At 43.9% G+C, this 18,776-nt stretch overlaps 1 protein-coding gene across 6 annotated transcripts in view; it reads left to right on the forward strand.

Moving 5' to 3' along the window:
- The window catches only part of KCNMA1 (potassium calcium-activated channel subfamily M alpha 1), a 722,666-nt gene that overhangs the window by 584,696 nt on the left and 119,194 nt on the right, over positions 1–18,776 (forward strand). For 4 of the 6 annotated variants that reach the window (XM_045568451.1, XM_045568452.1, XM_045568454.1 and 1 more), the window contains one exon: positions 2,601–2,677. In XM_045568451.1, coding sequence (XP_045424407.1) covers positions 2,601–2,677 — 77 coding nt within the window. Of the gene's footprint in view, positions 1–2,600; positions 2,678–6,230; positions 6,240–18,776 lie in introns of all 6 variants that reach the window. The other 2 variants (XM_045568450.1, XM_045568453.1) reach the window with 1 other exon arrangement.

The following is an 18,776-nucleotide window of genomic DNA, read 5'->3' on the forward strand; positions in this document are numbered from 1 at the left end:
GTCAGTGTGCTTTCTTCGCGGCGACACTTAGTCACTCAGGTGCAGGTGTGCGGTGAAGTAGGGACTTTGCCAAGTGAGCATGACAGCGGCAGAGGTGGGTAGGGAAGAGAATGGTGCTTGCAGAGAAATGCCACTTGGCAAAGGTGGCAGAGCTGAGATGCTCTGTCTCCTCCAGTGGGGGGTTTGCCTCCAGGTCACCTCGGACACGCCCCAGCCCTCACCTCATTTCATGCATTAACCTTACTTGCCTAACTCTGGAAGACATTATGCTAAGGGAAATAAGCCAGGCACAGAAGGACAAATACCACATGATCTCCTGCATATGTGGAATCTTTAAAAGTCAAACTCAGAGAAGCAGAGAATGGAATGGTGGTTACCAGGTGGTGGGGATAATGGGGGGATGCTGGTCAAAGGATACAAAATTTAGGTTAGACAGGAACATGTTCAAGAGATCCACTGTACAACATGGTGACTACAGTTAATGCCAATGTATCGTATACTTGAAAGATGCTGAGAGAGTAGATTTTAAGTGTTCTTATCACAGAAAGTGATGAGTATGTGGAGTAATGTATATGTTAATTGGCTTGATTTAGCCATTCCACATGTATACATATTTCAAAACATTGTGTTGTTTACCTCAAATATATTCAATTTTTATTTATCTATTAAAAAATTATATTAAAAAAAAGAATCCAGCCTCAATGCACGGAGTAATCACGCTTTATCTTTCCAACAGTGTATCCGGGCTCACCATTCTTTCATCACACCATAGTGGTTTAAGACCCTGGGCTCTGGTGTCACTGCCTGGATTTGCATCCTGGCTCTGCCTCACCTAGCTGTGTGGCCTTGGGCAGGTCACTGAATCTCTCTGCGCTCCAGTTTCCTTATGTGTGAAACAGAGATTGTAATCATACCTCCTTCAAAGAGTTGTTTGAGAATCAAATATGTTAATGTTTGTAAAATCCTTAGAATAGCACCTTGGCCTATAGCCTGTGCTCTATAAATGTTAGCTGTTAGGATTGTTACCATTATTGTTGTTGTTGTTGTTACTATTATTATTATTATGTGTTAGGAACATCATATGGGGGAGACAATGGCCAAAGGAAGTGGAAGCAAAGTTACTTTCCCCAATTTGGATGTTTTCTCCTTTGCTTTCCTTCCTGACCGAGGCACACTGATTGGGTGCTTAGCTGCATTGCCACTCCAGGTAACGGTCAGCCAGCTTTTCTTTCTTTGCCCATGGCTGACAGCTGGCACATAGAGAAGCAGCAGAGGAGGTGCTAGGGTAGAGAAAGCACTGGATTTGGATTTGGAAGCCCTGGGGCTGGCCAAGCCCCAGCATGGGATTCTTTTGAACAGACTGTGACAACCTCCTCAATTTACAGATGAGGACACTGAGTCCCAGAGATCTTGGCTGCAAGTTCTCCAAGGTCTCTTTTGGATCCAGCAGTCTTGCCACTGGTGTCCAGCTAGTGCCCATTATAAATCCAAGTCCTGTGAAAAACATAAAAAGGTCAAGACTTGTGTTTATTGCTTCAGCCCTGGTCAAGGAAAAACCGCGTTTATCCCTGGCACCCAGTTCTCATTGGCAGGGGTAAAGATGCCAAGCCAAAGATTTGTTAGTTTCTGGATACAGAAGGTTGTAAGGTTGTTCCAGTGAATTTTATCACCTCCCCAGTACTGAAAGGACACAGGCCTCTTGTGCTGTTCTAGGTACTTTGTTTTTAAGTAGTGCTTGAATGATCTTATTTTGGATCTTATTTTGTCTTGTCCAGAATACTTTTGACACAGCCAATGGCCTCTAGAATAGCATATGGACACTTAGGTCAGATTAGGGGTTTTCTTGTTGATTAGTTCTTCCAGGACCCCTTCTACCCACCCACCCCTCAATAGCCTCTACTCATCCCAGTGGTCAGCTGAGCTTTGCTCTGTAGTAAGAAGAAAACCTTCATTTAGTGCAGGTTCTCAGGGCTGGATAGTATGGGACTTGGGCCAGCCAGCTTTGGAGTAAAATGGGCTGTGAAGTCCTAGAGAGGGGTTGATGGAGAACTGCCTCACTCGTGGCTTTTGTCTTTCCCTCTCCACTCTCTTCCCGGACCCTCTTTCACTTTGGCTGACAAGAAAAGGTGCTTCCAAAGTGACAAGGTTAATATTTTTATTTGACTGAGGAATGGCATACTTCTGCCTCCTTTAATATCTATTTGAGCAGACTGAGGGGCTTTCAGAGTTGTATTTAAACCCCCACCAAGGGCCCAGGAATGATTGTCCATGTGTTCCCAGGAGCAGCATCAAACGCTGTTCTCAGAAATGAAAGATGAGCCAGCAGACGCAGCGCATCACGTCAGCGACCTTTCTCCCGGTGCCTTTGCAAATGGAAGTTTACGAAAAGAAGCACTAACTCCAGTCACAGAATTCTGTGTTTTAAATAGATGGTTTTGCAACAAACATTTCCGTCTGCAAACGTCTAAACCTTTCAAAAGATTAAAGGAAATTAGTGCTGGCGTGTTTCATTAATTTGGCACCACCGCGGAGGAAATGTGGTACTCATTTCATCTGAGTGGATTATGAAATGTGTCAGTTTTTCCATTCTCTTTCTCCAGGGCATTTTTTTACTGCAAGGCCTGTCATGATGACATCACAGATCCCAAAAGAATAAAAAAATGCGGCTGCAAACGGCGTAAGTAGTATTTCTCTCCCCGTCCCCTCCCTCTCTCCTCCCTATTCCCCGAATCTGTTTTCCTTCTCTTTTTCCTATTAGAGAAACACTAAACATCAAGAGTTGTCTCGAATATGTTTATGTTTCACCCAGCAGTTTAAAGAGACAGGAAATAAATACCTGTCCTCACTTCGTTAGAGCAGAGGATGAAAAATCACCACCCTCAACACCCAGGAGGGAACCTAGTACCTAGCCTCACTTCTTGAGTCTAGGGGTGCCTCATCAGATGTGCCCAGTCTGACAGAGTCAAGTATGATGCGTAAAAAGGAAGACAGCTACAGCCATAGATGAAGGAGTGTTTTTGCATAGTGATTTCCAGTGGATGGGGCCACCGAGTCTACTCGGGTTGAGAGAGAAACTGAGTCTGAGGACTCGGTCTCCAAAATGGGAGTTGATTCTCCTTCTCTTTGGGATTTCTGCAGGTTTTAGTACCAAACACCAGAGTTGTCAATCGTGGTACCCTCAGACTGTCCCAGGAAAAGAACTTTGCCATCCTCAATGAGCTTCAGTCGCCATTGTCCCAAGGCTGCGACCTGCAGTGCTCTTGCTCAAGCACCACTGCTCTTTGGGACAGGCTAGGTTGGGCTCAGCAGCTTCTGACATATCCTGTCTCAAGCCCCTTCTGAAGCAGTTTGCCAAAAGGGCCTCTTGTGAAAGACGGAGTGAGTCAGGAACACTGGCTTGCGATCTCCTGAGATACCACGACTTAAAGTGGCCTTTGCTTTGGGAAGGCTGTGCCTTTTGCAGTAATTATGCTTCATTGCCTAATAAAAATTGTTCTCAACCTTAGAGAAAACAAAAATCATGATGCCTTCCTTCCTAAAGTGATTTATCGTCTTAAAATCTCCTTGGGATCATTGCTTTGATCCTCACCATAACCTTGTGTAAGTGGGGAGGGGTGTTATTAATCCTATTTTACAAAAAGAGGAAACTAAGCTTCCAAGTTTAATGAGAGGATGAGATTGCAGACAGTCACACAGCCCGTGTGCAGGGACCCAGGCTCGCCCAAAGATCTCTTTTGATACTTGTTCTCTGAGTCCTCTGATCTTTTTTGCAGAAGGGAAGGGCGAGATGGGTGATCTTGGGTCAGATGAGTAAGAACATTTATGAAAGATCACCCCACAAAATACTTTTTCACAAGCAGAAACCAGACAGAAGAACACCATTCCTGGGATCTGCCAATGAAGTAAGGACTTTTTTCAGTGCACTCCTAAGGGTGGGGGGCACAGAAAATGTAAAACCAGTAAGACATAAATATCACTCTGTTGGCGCACAGGGAAGTTCCCCAATCTCTGGGGCAAATGCCCATGGGGCACACTCTTGGTTTGGTGAAGTTTCTATAGAAATCTTCTCAGGCTGGTTCCCAAGTCTGGGGCAGCTTAGGCCCACTGTTTTGCCTCCCCCTTTCCCAATGACTTAACACACATGGTCCGCCTCCCTGACTCTGTCACCTTACTAAGATGAGTATTTATTTATATCTCAGAACAAAAGACTCTAACTTCTTGGGACCTGAGAATTCCCTCATTCTGACAACCTACCAGGAAGAGCATCTAAGAGAGTGCAAGGCACAGAACACCCGCACTCCCTACCCAATCCCCCCAGACACCATGACTCAGACGACCCTTCCCACCAGGCAGTCGGCCCCAGCCCTGCTTTGGTTTGCTGTGGACACAGACGCACAGCCCAGCAGAAGGAACACAACGTTCCAAGGGTAGAGGCACATCAGAGAGAGCAACAGATCCAAGAGGGCGAACTCTCCTGTAAGGAGACGCTTGTAGCGAGGGGTTGGAAAAGGCAGGAGAGCAATTCACGACAGGGTATTAGCCAGTGGCTTGCCCCACAGGGGTATCAATGAAAGGGCAAGACTATGACTCGCTTAAGGGCAAGACTATGACTGACTTGCTTATCAATTCTCCATTCACATATTTTTGAGTACCCGCTTTGTGGTGCTATTCTTAGTGTCAGGGATGGAGCCATGGACAAGGCAAAGCCCCGTCCTCCTGAAATCGTCACTGTAGTGAATGGAGACCATGATCATGTCAACAGTTACGTAAATTCAGAGAAGAGCCCCACGCTAAGAAGAGAGAAGAGACTGCCTGAGGGTGTGGGGAATCTTGTGGGGGTGCTACTTCATAGCTTGGAAGGTCAGGAAGGCCCCATCAGGAGGTGACATTGAATCTGAGACCCAATCTAGGTAGGGAGAAGAGCAAAGGCAGGAATGAGCATGTAGTGTTTGGAAGACGTCTCTGACTCTTGTTCTAATAGTGGAACATCCCTTATAGGACACAGCAGTGGAACACGGCAGACACCTTGTAAAGTCCCTAGAAATAAGGATTTGGCCTCTAGAGTATTTTTCCATCTTAGTTCCAGGCAAGTGAACAGTAATGGTCAGTGGTCTTTAGCTTCATCCTGGAGGGAGAGGCACATAATTGTTTGAAATGATTTTATTCTCTTCCTTTCCCTTCAAGTGGGTTTCACTAGTGAAGGGCATGATCTCCCAGCGTGCACAGCAGATTGCTGCAAAAGGCCTGCCGCTGCAGAGCTGTGCCAGTGTGACACGTCTTGCTGTCACCCCCACCCCCTTCCCCAACCTTGGGCTCCTCGTCTCCTAGAGGCCCTCGGCTATGAGGTTAATGTTTGACTACAACCAGAATTATCCAAATATTGTTTTTCCTAATTAAAAGGCCATAGCACAGAGGGCAGAATGCATCTGTGTGTGTGGAGTGAGGGGGTGATTAGAATGAAATTAATTATTGAACATAAACCTCCCCATGCAGGACAAGCAAGTGAGAAAATTGGAGAAGATATGTTTTGGTTTCAAAGAAACCTTGCTTAGAAGGCACTAGGATGGTTAATAATGCATTAGAGCGTCCCTGTGCCATTGGATAGACATTGCCTGGTGCCCTGTGTAAGTTGGAGAGGGCAGCTGACCCATGTAGTCATTTGTCCAAACCTGTTAGTCTAGGTACTAATAATTCACCTGGAGTGATACATTCCATGAAAGCAGAACTAGTGACAGTCACAGCTCCTAACCCTCCTCCCCAACCCCTTCTTCCCCTGCCTCCCCCACCCCTACCTTCCTATTCACTTTGATTCAGTAACCTTAAACATTTCATGTTATATTATCTGGAGAAATACTGAGTGTGGACATTCCATTTCTGGCAATCCTGTGGTAGTACAGTTTAACTTTTGCATTTCTTTCCATTTCTTTGTAGCTCTCCATCAAGGAAGAGAGTCCAATTCAGCTGTCTGGCCAAGGAACAAGCTCTCAGGGTCTACTATTTACCCATTTTCTTTTTCTGTATAACAAACCTGGTCTAATGATTTACATTTTTTTCCCCAGCCTCTAAAAGTTTGCCAAAGGGTGGACTCCTAGGGGACAAGTCATGTCTAGATTGATATGTTTGAAGGAATTTTCTTTAACTTCTAATCATTGACATATCTTTGATTTATTTTTTTTCTCTTTGCTGCCTTGGAATACCACCCCTACTCTATTTTAACTGCACACTGGTAGTGATATATTGTGAGTAAAACGGGTTCCCAGCAGCCCAGAGTCCAGTTCCCCCTGTCTTTCCCTAGAGGAGATACTTCTTTTATTTTCTGTACAGTTTTAGTTTCTTTTTTACTTTTGGTATTTATGTTGCATGTAGCAGTGACATCATGCCCCAACTCCCCCATCCCCCAATGCAGTCTGCAGAGTAGCCTGGAGCTGGAGGGTCTGCAGGGAGCCCACTCTCCGTCCATCCACCCCAGCCCCCAGCTCTGGCCAGCTTTCGGAACTGTCTTATTTTTCCACTTAAAAATAAGACCTTGACAGCAGTGTGTTTCTCTTGAAGGCTTTGTCTCAGGACTTTTAAGGGACACTGATTAGGCTGAGGTAATTACCACTATAGCTCTAGATGCCTTGTCAATTGGAGTCCTTGTCATGCTTGGCTTTGACAAATTATACTTGGTCTCCTCTGCTATTGAGCTTGAATTTCTCTCCTGAAGGAAACACGTATGCTACATATATATTCCTGTGTTGTGATATATATATGATATGTACCAGTACTCTATATGTAAAAATGTGAATTTTTATATATAAGAGCAGAGATATTTCATAGAGAGGTATATTTATTACAGTATATGTACCTCTATATACGAGAAAGCACTTGCTAGAGAATTAATTGGAGACTCAACTTAGAGACTGTAAGTATCTAAACTGCCTTATTGGAGACAAGTATTTTCACAGTGGTAATTATTTCCTACAGTCTATGAAGTTCCCTTGCTTTAAAATAAGTTTCTTTTTTAGTCAATACCCAGTAGGACACACCCAGTTCCTCTGAGTGTTAGCTAGACATCTTTGAAGATCAATTCACTTGTTTAAGATAGAAAAGATGACTCAAGGAGAACATTCCATTTCATCAATGAGCTATGTAGATGTCTAAACAAGTCAATGCAGTTCTCTGAGCCTCCAAGTTACTCAAGGAGTAGGATGCCCTCTCACTCAATTAAGATGTGACCATTGAGGAGGAGCTTTTAAGGCCAGCAATGTGACCACAGCAATGCTGCTCTCAGTGGTACCAGCAATGAGCTTTGGGTCCTTACTCGTACATAAAACTCCACTGAAAATGAGACCCAACCTGTAGAACATTTCAGTCCAATGGCTCTTGGAGAAGACGTTTCAGCACTTGGTCCTTTTCATGTTCCTTTGCAGCAGAAGAGGCAAGTTGATCATCTGATTTTGGCTAGTGTTTGGAGGGTATAAATTGCTCAATGTAAAAACAAAGCAATGACCTTCTTCAATTGAATGCACAATTCTGCCAAAATAGACTCTGTGGCTCCCTTCACCTACAGGACCCTTTTAAGGATGGCTTGACGACATGAGCCACTTTCGTACCTGCAGAGCTACCTACTATAGCTAATCCTCCTTCAGAATTGGAGGGAAAATGTGATGTCAATCAGCAAACAACTCCAGTGCCAAATACTTCTGCCTTCCCCAGCCACAGTACAGTTGTTGCGGGCAGAATCACCTAGCTCAGTGTGCTCTGTGCCGTTGACATTAAACAGCTTTTTCTTTCTCCTCTTTCTGTTCTTGGAAAACCACCTGGAAGACCTTTCTTCTTACTCCAGAAGTTAATGGGAGGAATTTTGCTCATTGAAGACATCGTTCCTCATTTATAGGACTTGAAGAAATGTTCTCTGATCCCCAGTGCCACATCAGTTGCCTCAACCTTAAACCTCAGTGGACTTTTTCTTCCATGGATATTTTCATTGGTAATTTTAGTTGCTGCAGAGCACATGGAAAGCAGCTCCAGGGTTCATGCTTGGAAATAATTCTTCCTTCATTGGACTGAATTTAAAAGGGAGATTGTGTTCTGAAAAGTATCTATTAACTGAGTGGCAGATTTTTTTTTTTTTTCCTTCCACACCAGTCTTCCCTTGAATTAGCTCCATCTGAAACCTAAAATATGTGTCCCCGGCAGTTGGAAAACTCCACCTGGGCCTCTCAATCCAGCACTGCTTTTCCTGCCCCTTCAAATCCACCCTGGAAATTAAGATTCTGCAATTGGAAATTGGCTGACAATTTGGTTGCTGATGCAGGAAGCAGATGGTGCTGAGGATAGGATGGAATCCAACTCTCCCTTCCATTCCAGGCTTGGCTCCAAAGTGCCAACCAGCAGAGAGCAGCTGATTGTCAGTTTGACTCAAGGAAAGAGCAGTAACTAAGCTACATCTGCAGCAGCCACCTCCCTACAGGTTTCCTCTCTCATGACCAGGACCTTTGAAAGTAGAGGAAAAGTTGTCCGAGAGCACATCTGAGAAATCTTTCCATTTTAAACACTCAAGAGTAAACAGACAGTGTTGGTGATGTCCATTAGGGAAATACTTCTATTTTGTCTCTATAAATAGTACTAGGAAGTCATAGTGGGAATATTGGTTGATTATCCACTTTATTATGGTGAAGAAAAGCACATGAAAGCTCTTTAAGCTTTTTCTTAAATTGTGAAACTGCCGGGGCCAAGTTCTTTGGAGGAAGGTGAGATGCAGGGTCTAATTCTTGGCAACCACGTAAACTCTTTGAATCTGTGGCCCTGGTCCAAGAACAAGAACCTTACGATGTGGGCCAAAGAGAAAACTGAGTCCCTGGAGCCATATATTTCTGCTTTCCTAGAGTTAAGTCGGCCTAGGGGGGCAATGAATTGACTGTAAAGTTCCAAGAGCCCTAAGACAGAATGACAAGTAGCTACAGTATTTATGTCCGCCAGAAACACACTCTTGTCTGTCCCCTGTCGCAGGAAGCTGCAACAGGGCTTTGAAGAGACCCAGTCAGCTGGTGCTGAAGTAGTCCTCTGCTGGCCACAGCTGCAGAGCCAATGTGCTTGCCAGTTGCCAGTTTGGCCACCCTAGGACCGTCTCCCAGGACCTCCCACCCCTTCATCCCCGCTGCCCCTAAACATCTGCTGTGGATCGCGAGAAGCCATTGAATTGAAATGACACTGCACATATTTCAATTCTTAGAGACAGCAGGGCCCTCTTTCTGCTCTTTGCAGAGAAAGGCTAGTTCCGGTTGCCTGTGAACTAGCTGCTCTTCCACACTGATCCACTAGATGTCCTCGTAGCTCCATTTTGTATTGCCATTGTCATCCTGGGGAAACCTTTCCTGAGGATTGGGATTTGGGAAGGGAGCCATGGGTGACTACGTGAGAAAGAAAATCAGCAAACACTAAAGGAGAGAGGACACTTGATGTGGCCAGAGAGTAGATAAGAAACTTATTTCTGTTTTAAATAAATAACAAAGTTGCACTTTGAAACCGAACCTTGGGGGTTTTAAGTGGAACTTAAATTAACCTTCTAAATGAGTTCTAGAAAAGGAAACAATCACTGAGAAATGGAAATTAAACACCAGCAGTTCTGAATATCCATGATTCACTGAAACAAAAATAAAGGATTAGGGAGCCAGAGAGAGTTGAGGGAGATGAGGGGTGGTAATGTCCATGTCAGGAAGTCCACGATTTAATTTTAATATAATTTTATTTTACAACTCGAGAGTATCATTTTACACACAGAGTGTCCAAATCTTCTGGAACATCTCTCACTGGGGAGGAAAATCTTCATCAGTTTTTAGTTAAAGAGCTTGTTTGCGATTTGTATAATGGCCCAGAGGAAATCTCTTCCTGGCCGGTCCACATAGCCTTCGAGCCTGATGGATCATTCCACCAGCTGAGAGTTCAGAATCAGCCTTACCTGTTAAGAAAGTGGACCCCGAAGTATATAGGTGAAGACATCTGACAGGGAGTCAATGGAAATGGACTATTGCAGAAGTAGAGAAAAAGAGCCACCCTACCAGTTGGTGGCATCTCGGTCTAGACATTGTGATTCATGAAGGTTTGTCAACGTGTGGGGCTCAATTGCTTTTTTAACTGTTTCTGTCTTGTCTTAGAGATGCTCATTGGTCATTCTTGCTGATTTTTTTTTTCTTGTGTGTGTGTGTGTGTGGTGTTACTTGTTTGTCTTTTGAGATTTCTATTTTGCATTTGGTGTGAGTGTAAAAATGACTGGGAAGGAATGACAAGTAATGGCATGTTTTCTTTTTTATGCATATGCTGCTTTGGAATGTGACTGCTTATAATTAACAGTTAATCTTCTTATAGCAAATGGTTTTTTGCTGCTTCGATTACCAGTTTCAGCCTGTTCCTGCATGCTAACAATATGAAATTTTAGAACAATGCATGGTCTCCAGAACAGCTAACAATGACAGTTGCAAACAGTCCCTGAGAGCCACTGGTTTGACGCTGTGTTTCCTCCTGAACTCTTATCAAGTAGGAGGTTTACATCACCCATTGTGACATGTTTTCCTCTGACAAAATAGTTTCAAAAGTTATCCCATCCCCATCATCCCTTCCCTTGTCGTTAAAGATGGTATATTTATAAGAACTTTCTTTCTCCGTAAATGTGTCAGATTCTATTATTGTATATAAACCCAAAATGGCAGTATGGAAATGAAAACCAGGGACTGTTGCTAATGAGAAGCATAGCATTTCAGAGTTTGATGGGCTTCTCTTCTGCTATAGCATTTGATTAAAAAATTTTTTTCAAAACAATTTATCTGCAGTGAAACAAAAAATCATCCAAGTTTCCCTCTTCTGTGTAAATAACAAATTAATATTTCCAGTAAAACAACTAAGAAGGAAAAATCAGGGGAGTCATCTCCAAGTCCTATGCCAGATCTGGATGCATTTAAGATAAATTTATTTTCATGTCTTCGATTGAAGACCTTTTTTCCCCCTTTCTTGACTTCAGCCATTGCTGTTTGTTTGGAATGTCTGGGCATTGACACCAGGCCTTCTAAATTCCTCTGATCAAAATGCTATAGTGGAACTTTTTTTTTTTTTTTTTTGGTAAAAAGCTAAGCTCAAAGGAATGATCTACCACCCATTGAACAGGGCTGGGGCTGCATGATGATCTGAACAACAGACTAGCTAGGATGCTAAAAGAACATGTCACTAAAAATGTGAGCCAAGTTTACAAGAATGGAGTTGCTGCTGAAGAGATCTCTCATTCATCTCCCCCAGTGCCTGTTCTTCACAATCATAACGTTACCCTTGCTTGACAGATACACTGTATGGCAAGTCATAAAGGTCTTAGAACAGGACTTGACCCATTTGAGAGATTTAAACCCCTCTTCCTGGTGACTGTAACATTCAAACAGGGCAAAACCACAAGCCATATTTTAAAATAAGAGTGCAACCATTCTCTACAAAGAAAAAGAAAGGTGGAGGGGAGGATGACTTTCAAAATGGAAGGTGTGGGCACAGGGAATAACACCTCTCCAGTGTAGGTTTACTGTTTGGCTGTGATGCTTGGAACAAATGTGAATTCTTCTCCCACCTTGTGCGAGAAGCAGGCTGGTTCATGCTAAGTGATAAGCAAACATGTTTGCCTGTTGTAGCATCAAAATGAGGTACAAAAGTTTCTCTTGTTGTACTGAAATATAAATTGGCTTGAAGGGTAAAGGAGAAGGGCACTGGAAACTTCTACAGTGACTTCCAGCAATTTTTGCAGGTTAGCACCCAGGTTGGATCCCCTGGCAGTGCAGAACCTACGGTAACAGCTTTAGAGGAGCTATCAATGCTGTGTGCAAAGCCCAATAAGATAATTCACATGGGACCTATTCTCTTATTTCATGTTTTATAATTTTTAATCTATTTGTGGCCAATATTTTCTGTATAGGGAAAACAAAAGTATGATTGGTTAATACCCTGATTAAACCAATAGCCTAATTGCTTTCTGAATTTCTGGTGGGTGGGGAGAGAAAAGCAGATGTGATTTTCAGATTCTCTCAGCTTTAAGCAGAAAATACATCCATGAGTAGCTAAATGCATTCCAACAGGCCAACATCTCATACGCTTTGGGTGATTTCTTATTTGTGAACTGCCTTTAATGTCAAATGTGCAGTGTTAGTCTTGAGTAGCTGCACGTCTTATATGGACAGATTTGGATATTTGTTCTGTCAAGAGTAAATTTAAATTCCTGTAGCCATCATGTAAACTCACTCTCGGGAAGTTCAGCAAAGGCATCCTCAGTTTCTATATTAACACGTAATCGTTTCACATCTAATTTGATGAAAGCTTGTCCCGGGCTCTGCCTAATGCCCAGAAATGGATGGAAATTAGAAAGCCTACATATGAGGTATTTTTGCATCTTGCAAAAACCATTTATTGTACCAAATAAGCAATTGATTTAATTGATTGGCAGTGTGTATATTCTGTCCTCCTGTATTTAATTGTGCCAGGGGAAAAATGTTGGTTACATTTTTGCTGTCTGTAATTTGCTCTTCTTCTCACCCAAGAACTCGACTGTATTCAGCCATGCCCTTTTCCTGTGGTCACCGCCTTACCTAGGGGACAGAAATAATCCGCAACAGCCTTGGGGGACGATAAAGGCAATTTATATTTTCACTGCTTTTTTGATGTACAACCAAACTGTTATGAACAATCACTCTGCATTTTTTTCTGGGTCAAGACTGTTAACGTGAACTAAGACCTGTGTTCAATCCCTTCAGCTCCCTTCCAGCTGCCTTGCTGTGTGTGACCTTGCCATTAACTGCCACTCTTCCTCTCCTCCCATCCAACCACATGGTTATAGCCAAGATGTCCATCTACAAGAGAATGAGACGGGCATGTTGTTTTGATTGCGGACGTTCTGAGCGTGACTGCTCGTGCATGTCAGGCCGTGTGCGTGGTAACGTGGACACCCTTGAGAGAGCCTTCCCACTTTCTTCTGTCTCTGTTAATGATTGCTCCACCAGTTTCCGTGCCTGTAAGTTCAACCTCGACACACGCAGTTCCGTGTCTGTGCTGTCTGTAGTACCACCCCTGTCTTGTGCTGTGCCCTGTGGTTCTGTGAGTCAGTCGGGCTGATGTTTCCCTCCCATTGTGATCTCCTATGTGGTGATATGTCGCCCAGTTGCCTGTGTCTCTGTGTCTGTGTGGGCAAGGCCTCCCTTCGGATTTTAACTCATTGTGCTTCTTGCAATAGCGTGCAGGACTGACATCGCAGTCATCCTCTCTCCCCTTTAAATAAGTACAAATGGAAATTAAAGTGACAGCATATCACATACTATATTAATATTGAGGTATGTGGAAATGTACCTCTTAATATTTTGGGAAGGGCTATAAATTGGATTATATCAAAGGGAGGAAGGAAAAGGGTGTAGTGAGAACAAGCTAGCTCTAGTATTAAGTTGCTTTTAGTGAGCTTAGTTTCTTAGTGTCCAAAATACAGCAGAGTTTCAACGCAGATGGGTGTATATATTTTTTTCTTTTCTTTCTCTTTTTTCTTTTCTTTTCCTTTTTTTTTTTTTTAATCGTGTCTCCCTAACCTATATCTCATTCCTCCAGTACCAGATTTTGTCCCATGTTCTGGAAAGAGTACTCTGAATCTGCCAACCTACATAGGCTGGTGGGTTCTAGAACTTCCTCCAGGAAGGCGGCTAATTCAAAGGATTGTTCCATTAATATCTTTTATTTTTCCAACAAGCTAGCCTCTGTTTAACTAAGGTATCAGGTGGCAATTGTGATCCCAAATAACAACAAAAAATACAAGTCATGAACCTCCATGATTTCTTGAGTCCATAGCACAGGCCTCTGAGGTCAGTCTTCTTTGTCATGCACAAGCTCAGAGATGTTAAAGAACCTATTAAGGTCATGCAGCCGGTGGCTGGAAAGGCCAAGGTGTACCTGATTCCTGAGACGCCCCTCATCCTTATCCTTGTGGTGGACTTTACTGTTTTACTGATATAGCTCATGGGTGAAGTTACTGAAAGCTCCAGTTTGAGACACTGGGATTGTGGGTCCTTGTCCAAGTGAAGAAGAGGTTGTGGTTCCATTTGAGGTCTTGGATGCTCTTAAAGTATGACTGTAGCCTTGTTTTCACATTTTTGGTAGCATAGATGGTAGGAGACAATTCTTGTTTCTGTGCTTCGTCCCTTCCTCTTTAGAGCACTTAATACATTGGTGACCATATTGCCATCCATCCTCTCCCCTTATAAGTGGCCAGAGATGGTTCAACTAAACTCTTACAAGTAGGGGTTGGTTTACACTGATGTCAAGGAGGAAGAAGAGCACTTAGCTCTTAAGCATTTATTCCCATGGACAATGAACTTGCGTGACTCACGTGCAGTGTTGAAGCTGGTCCCAGCACAGTACCCCTGTGTGGTGCACCTGTGTGGAGGTGTCTCACATCACTGTGTGCCACCCCAGGTGCTGATGTTTAAGTCCAAAGTTCAGCTGTGAGGTGTGGTCTGTGCATCAACTTGTCTTAGAGGCATTTGGAAAACTCTGAGGTAGAACCAGAGAGTCATCCTTTCTCATTTACGATTTCCTGCTCCTCCAGAACAGTGCCAAGGTACAAAATTCATTTAAAAGTGAAATCTGATGGGGTTTGCATTGAGAGGAGTTTTGGACTGGCCCAACCACATCGGCCTAAAAGCTTGGAAAGGAAGTTTCTGTTAAAATCCTTACAGATACTGCCGTCTGAATCCTTATCCCTTTATTCTCCCTGCATGAGTTCTCTGCAGTTCATATGCCATGACCAAGATGACCTAGGTCACAGCTGCACAAGGAACCTGTCTGTCTACGATGTGCAGTGAGATACCAGGTTCAAGGTGGGCGCTGGGGAGGCAGAGCAGAGGGGTGCCGAGGTGGCACGATTTGGCCACATTTCTTTGATTGGTGGTGGTGAAAGTAACTACCAGCCACCTGGGTACCACCCTTCTGCCTAATGCACAACTGCTGTTCTCAATTAACTACTAGGCTCTAAAACCTTGGCCAAAGACTCAGTGGAAAAAGGGAAGAAGCCACTCTGGCTCTGAGCTAGAGCCCCATGGTCACGTCACATCTTGGCACTGGCTGACAACACCAATCACAGCAAACTCTGTGTCCCCTGCTCAGGGCTCATGGTGCCCAGTGTGTGTAATTATGATTTGATTCAGGAGAAACCTTAATTAGAGGGATTTCTCAGCTCTGCAATTTAATCCAAGTGTGGATGGGGGCCAGGAGAAGAAACACTTGGGGTGGCATTGTCCCGTCCTCTCAGAAACCGTCTGAGCGTAATCGTCTTGTCCCTCCTGCGCCTCCCAAATCAGCCCACACCGTGGAACACATGGAGCTTTGGGCTGCATGTCCAAGCCTTAACTGGTATTGACAGCTCAGGGGGAGGTTGGCCTTCTCTGTTTCATCAGTCGTCACTCTATCAAACAAAAGCAGATTTCATCCGTCCCTGTGTGAGACCACTCACCTTTGACCATTAATAATAAGTTAGAAAAATCCATTTCAATTTGAGCCCCTTCGTGGGCCCACATAAGCCCTTCTTCTCCAATTAAAAAATGTCTGTCTCTGCTCAGAATTCCACTGGCAGCGCTCCAGCAGCGGTCCCTGGGCGTCCCTCGCTGGTGGTGGGGCTGGGTGGTGCCCATTTGACGGAGTGAGTTGACTCCAGAGCAGCGGCGAGAGTGGGCTTTTCATTAAATATGAGCAGATGTGAAGTGTAGAGGGTTTGACAATTAGAAATGGCAGGAGAAGGGCCCTTGAATCAAAGTGAGGTCAGATGGGCGGATCAGATTACTTCTCTTACATTCTTTAGTTGTTCTGAAAATCATTTTGAATTAGTGTCAGCAGAGCCATGATGGGTTTTGCCCTTTGTCTTTTATGCTAGGGCTGTATTGTTTCCCAAGACACTCATTAAAGGTCATTATACTATTACGGAGCTTGCTTTGGTCGCAGTTTCCCAGTTGAGCCAATGTGCTTTGGAGACTGTCTAATTTATTTCTCTCTTGCTTTTCGTCTCCCTCCTTCCTATTTCTTTTCTTATAAGGGAAAAGATTTCCCTTTTCAAGGGATGTTAAATTGAAACACAAAGTCCCATTATGTGTTTTCTGAAGTGGGAAGAGAAGTAGCTGGTTCCCAGAGGAGCGGTAATATATTAAAAGTGTTCACACAGTTCTAAAAACCTGCCTTCTCACAGCAGGGTCTGCCTCTGGGCGCACCTCCCAGTGGAGGTGTGGCCCATTACTGAGGATCAGGTGTTGGTAAGACACGTGCTATTATAACAGTTGTCCTCTTCTATTGAACTCAGGAGGAGATGTAAGGCCAGACAGTATTGACAAAAAAACCTTCATAGAGAAAGGATTAGTTTAGAAAAGACAAAAACAAAAAAGTGTCAGAAAAGTACGGCAAATAGCGACCAATACGGATGCATTGCAAAAGGATTTTAGTTTTGGCGAGACGGAATTGTTCAATAGGGTAGACTGGAATCAGTGCACATGGCATCATTTTCTGATCATCCTGATTTTGTTTCCATTTCAGATTGTCCTGGGCAAGAGTCCCAGCTCTCTTAAAAGATACCAGGATTGTATGGGCCCTGGCTGTTTTCAGAAGTAGTTGTGTTCTAGCACTATCAGATGTAAAACAATGTACCTCTAGCAACCTACATGCACACATAGAGATGTAGCTTCTAATCAGTTCCATTTATTCCCATTATAATTTTGTAACATGGACCTTTCTCTCTCTTTAGAAGTGTATTCTTGTTATTTCCATCTTGCCCAATCTCTGATTGCTAAGTGAAAGGGACAATTAAAATTATGTGGAAGTGACAACGTAGGACCATATTGATTCAAACCCTGCGGAGACCTGCCTGACATGATTCTGGTCACAACTGTCAGTAGCCCTGGCACAAACAAATTAACATGGTAGAAGAGAAATAGACCTTTAGATTTGCACTTGGAACCAGTCTTAGCTAGAGTACACGTGTGATCACTCACACGAACCTTTCAATTTACTAATAGTTTAAACCTGCGCAATTACATATAACCTTTTGAAAATGACTGGAGCTAATTTTAAATTATACATGACTTTTATTTGGGGTATAAATATAATACAAGGAGGCATTCGACCCCAGTGGTGAAGCCGAGAGAAGTCCAATACGATTAGGTTGAAGGGAGACATTCCAAAATCAGTTTAGTGTAATCTTGAGTCTTGTCAGATAATAAACAAAAATCAGCTTATCCGAATAGCCTTTGGTTTGTACAGGCAGAGAATTAACATTGTCAATAGAACTCAAGTCACTCGAGCGAACTAATGGCATTTTGAAGTACATAAAATCAGATACTGGGGCAAGGGGTGGAAACAGCTCTAGGAAAATGTCTATAGTAGGATGCACCCTATCCCGACAGTCTCCATGCAGCACCTATTAGAGGGAGATTTAATTTAATAATCCGCATTTAAAAATCAACACCCCATAATTATCTCATGCCTCTTATGTATAGTTTTGGGTGACTTCCTCAAACTCTCCAGTCCTAAATTTAATTCATTTATTTCACTTCTGGTCCTTGAAACCAATGGCAACCTCTTCCCTTCACCACGGCCAGTGAGAGTAAGGCAGGCGGACGAGAGCCAGAGGACACTAAGCACAAATCAATTTAATCAGAGATTTTCATGTATTTTTTTGAGCCCATTTATCCGGGTGTCTGGTTTCTCCCGTTTGCTCATGCATGTCTTGCTGGTGTGGCCTCTGTCTTTCCCTCCTCTCTCTCTCTGTCAGTGCCCACCACACACATCCATACCAAACACTAAAGGAGACTTTGGATTCTACTCTGGCTTTTTAGCTACCCCTGGCCCGTGCAGCCTGATCTGGCCATTTGCACTTCATCGTGGGAAGTGGCATCCTTTTCGCCGTCCCATGTGGCCAAGATGACTAATGCACCTGGGAGGGGCCTCTTAGGGTGCTTTTGTTGGGAGCAGGCAAGGCTGCAGCCGCCAAAGCCTCTCGCTTGGTTTTGGTAGCCAAACCGAGCAATGGGTTGACTGGAAATGTGTCTTGCTGTGGGCTTGAGGTCACTGTGTGTGCCGTGGTCAGCATTATAAGGCCAAAATCATGCTCAGGCAAAACTGCTTTTGAGAAGAGTCCTTTAAATGGCCCATCTCTAAGGAGCTCCAAGCAAACCAGGTTTTCATCCAGCATAAATCACTGTTTGTTTCGTTTTAGTGTTAGGTGAAGTAGTTGGCTTGCATTTGGGGACCTTGTGCCTCTGTCTCCCTCAAAAAAATAAAAAGGTGCCGTTGAATTCCTTAAGATAAACATGCTCTGAAGAGGTACCACATAGAGGTGAAAGGAGAAAGGAACAGTAGGCAAGAGGCAGCCAACTGTTCAAAAGAAATTCTTTGTCACAGGAGGGGGAGACGAGAAGTAGAAAGGTCAGAATGAGGGGAGATGGCAGGGCCCTTTGTGTGTGCCCCGTCACTGGGACACCTCTTCCCAGGAACACCCACACTCTAATAAGTCTCTCGGCTCTTTAAGGACAAACTAGGAAAGATGTCGGCATGCCACACGTAAGCCGAGCAGAGGTCCTTATGCAAGGTGACATGGAAATTATGTCTGCATTTTTATTTCAGGGCAGTGGCCGGTTGTCAGGATACTCACCCTGACAGGTCCTACCACCAGGCAGTGGGTTCTCCCTCTCACCTCCGCGGCGGAGGGCAGAGGTGGGGGTAGCTCTCCGTCTTCCCTCCTCCGCCGCTAT

This window comes from Lemur catta, chromosome 14 (assembly GCF_020740605.2).
Source record: "Lemur catta isolate mLemCat1 chromosome 14, mLemCat1.pri, whole genome shotgun sequence".
Classification (NCBI taxonomy): Eukaryota; Metazoa; Chordata; class Mammalia; order Primates; family Lemuridae; genus Lemur; species Lemur catta.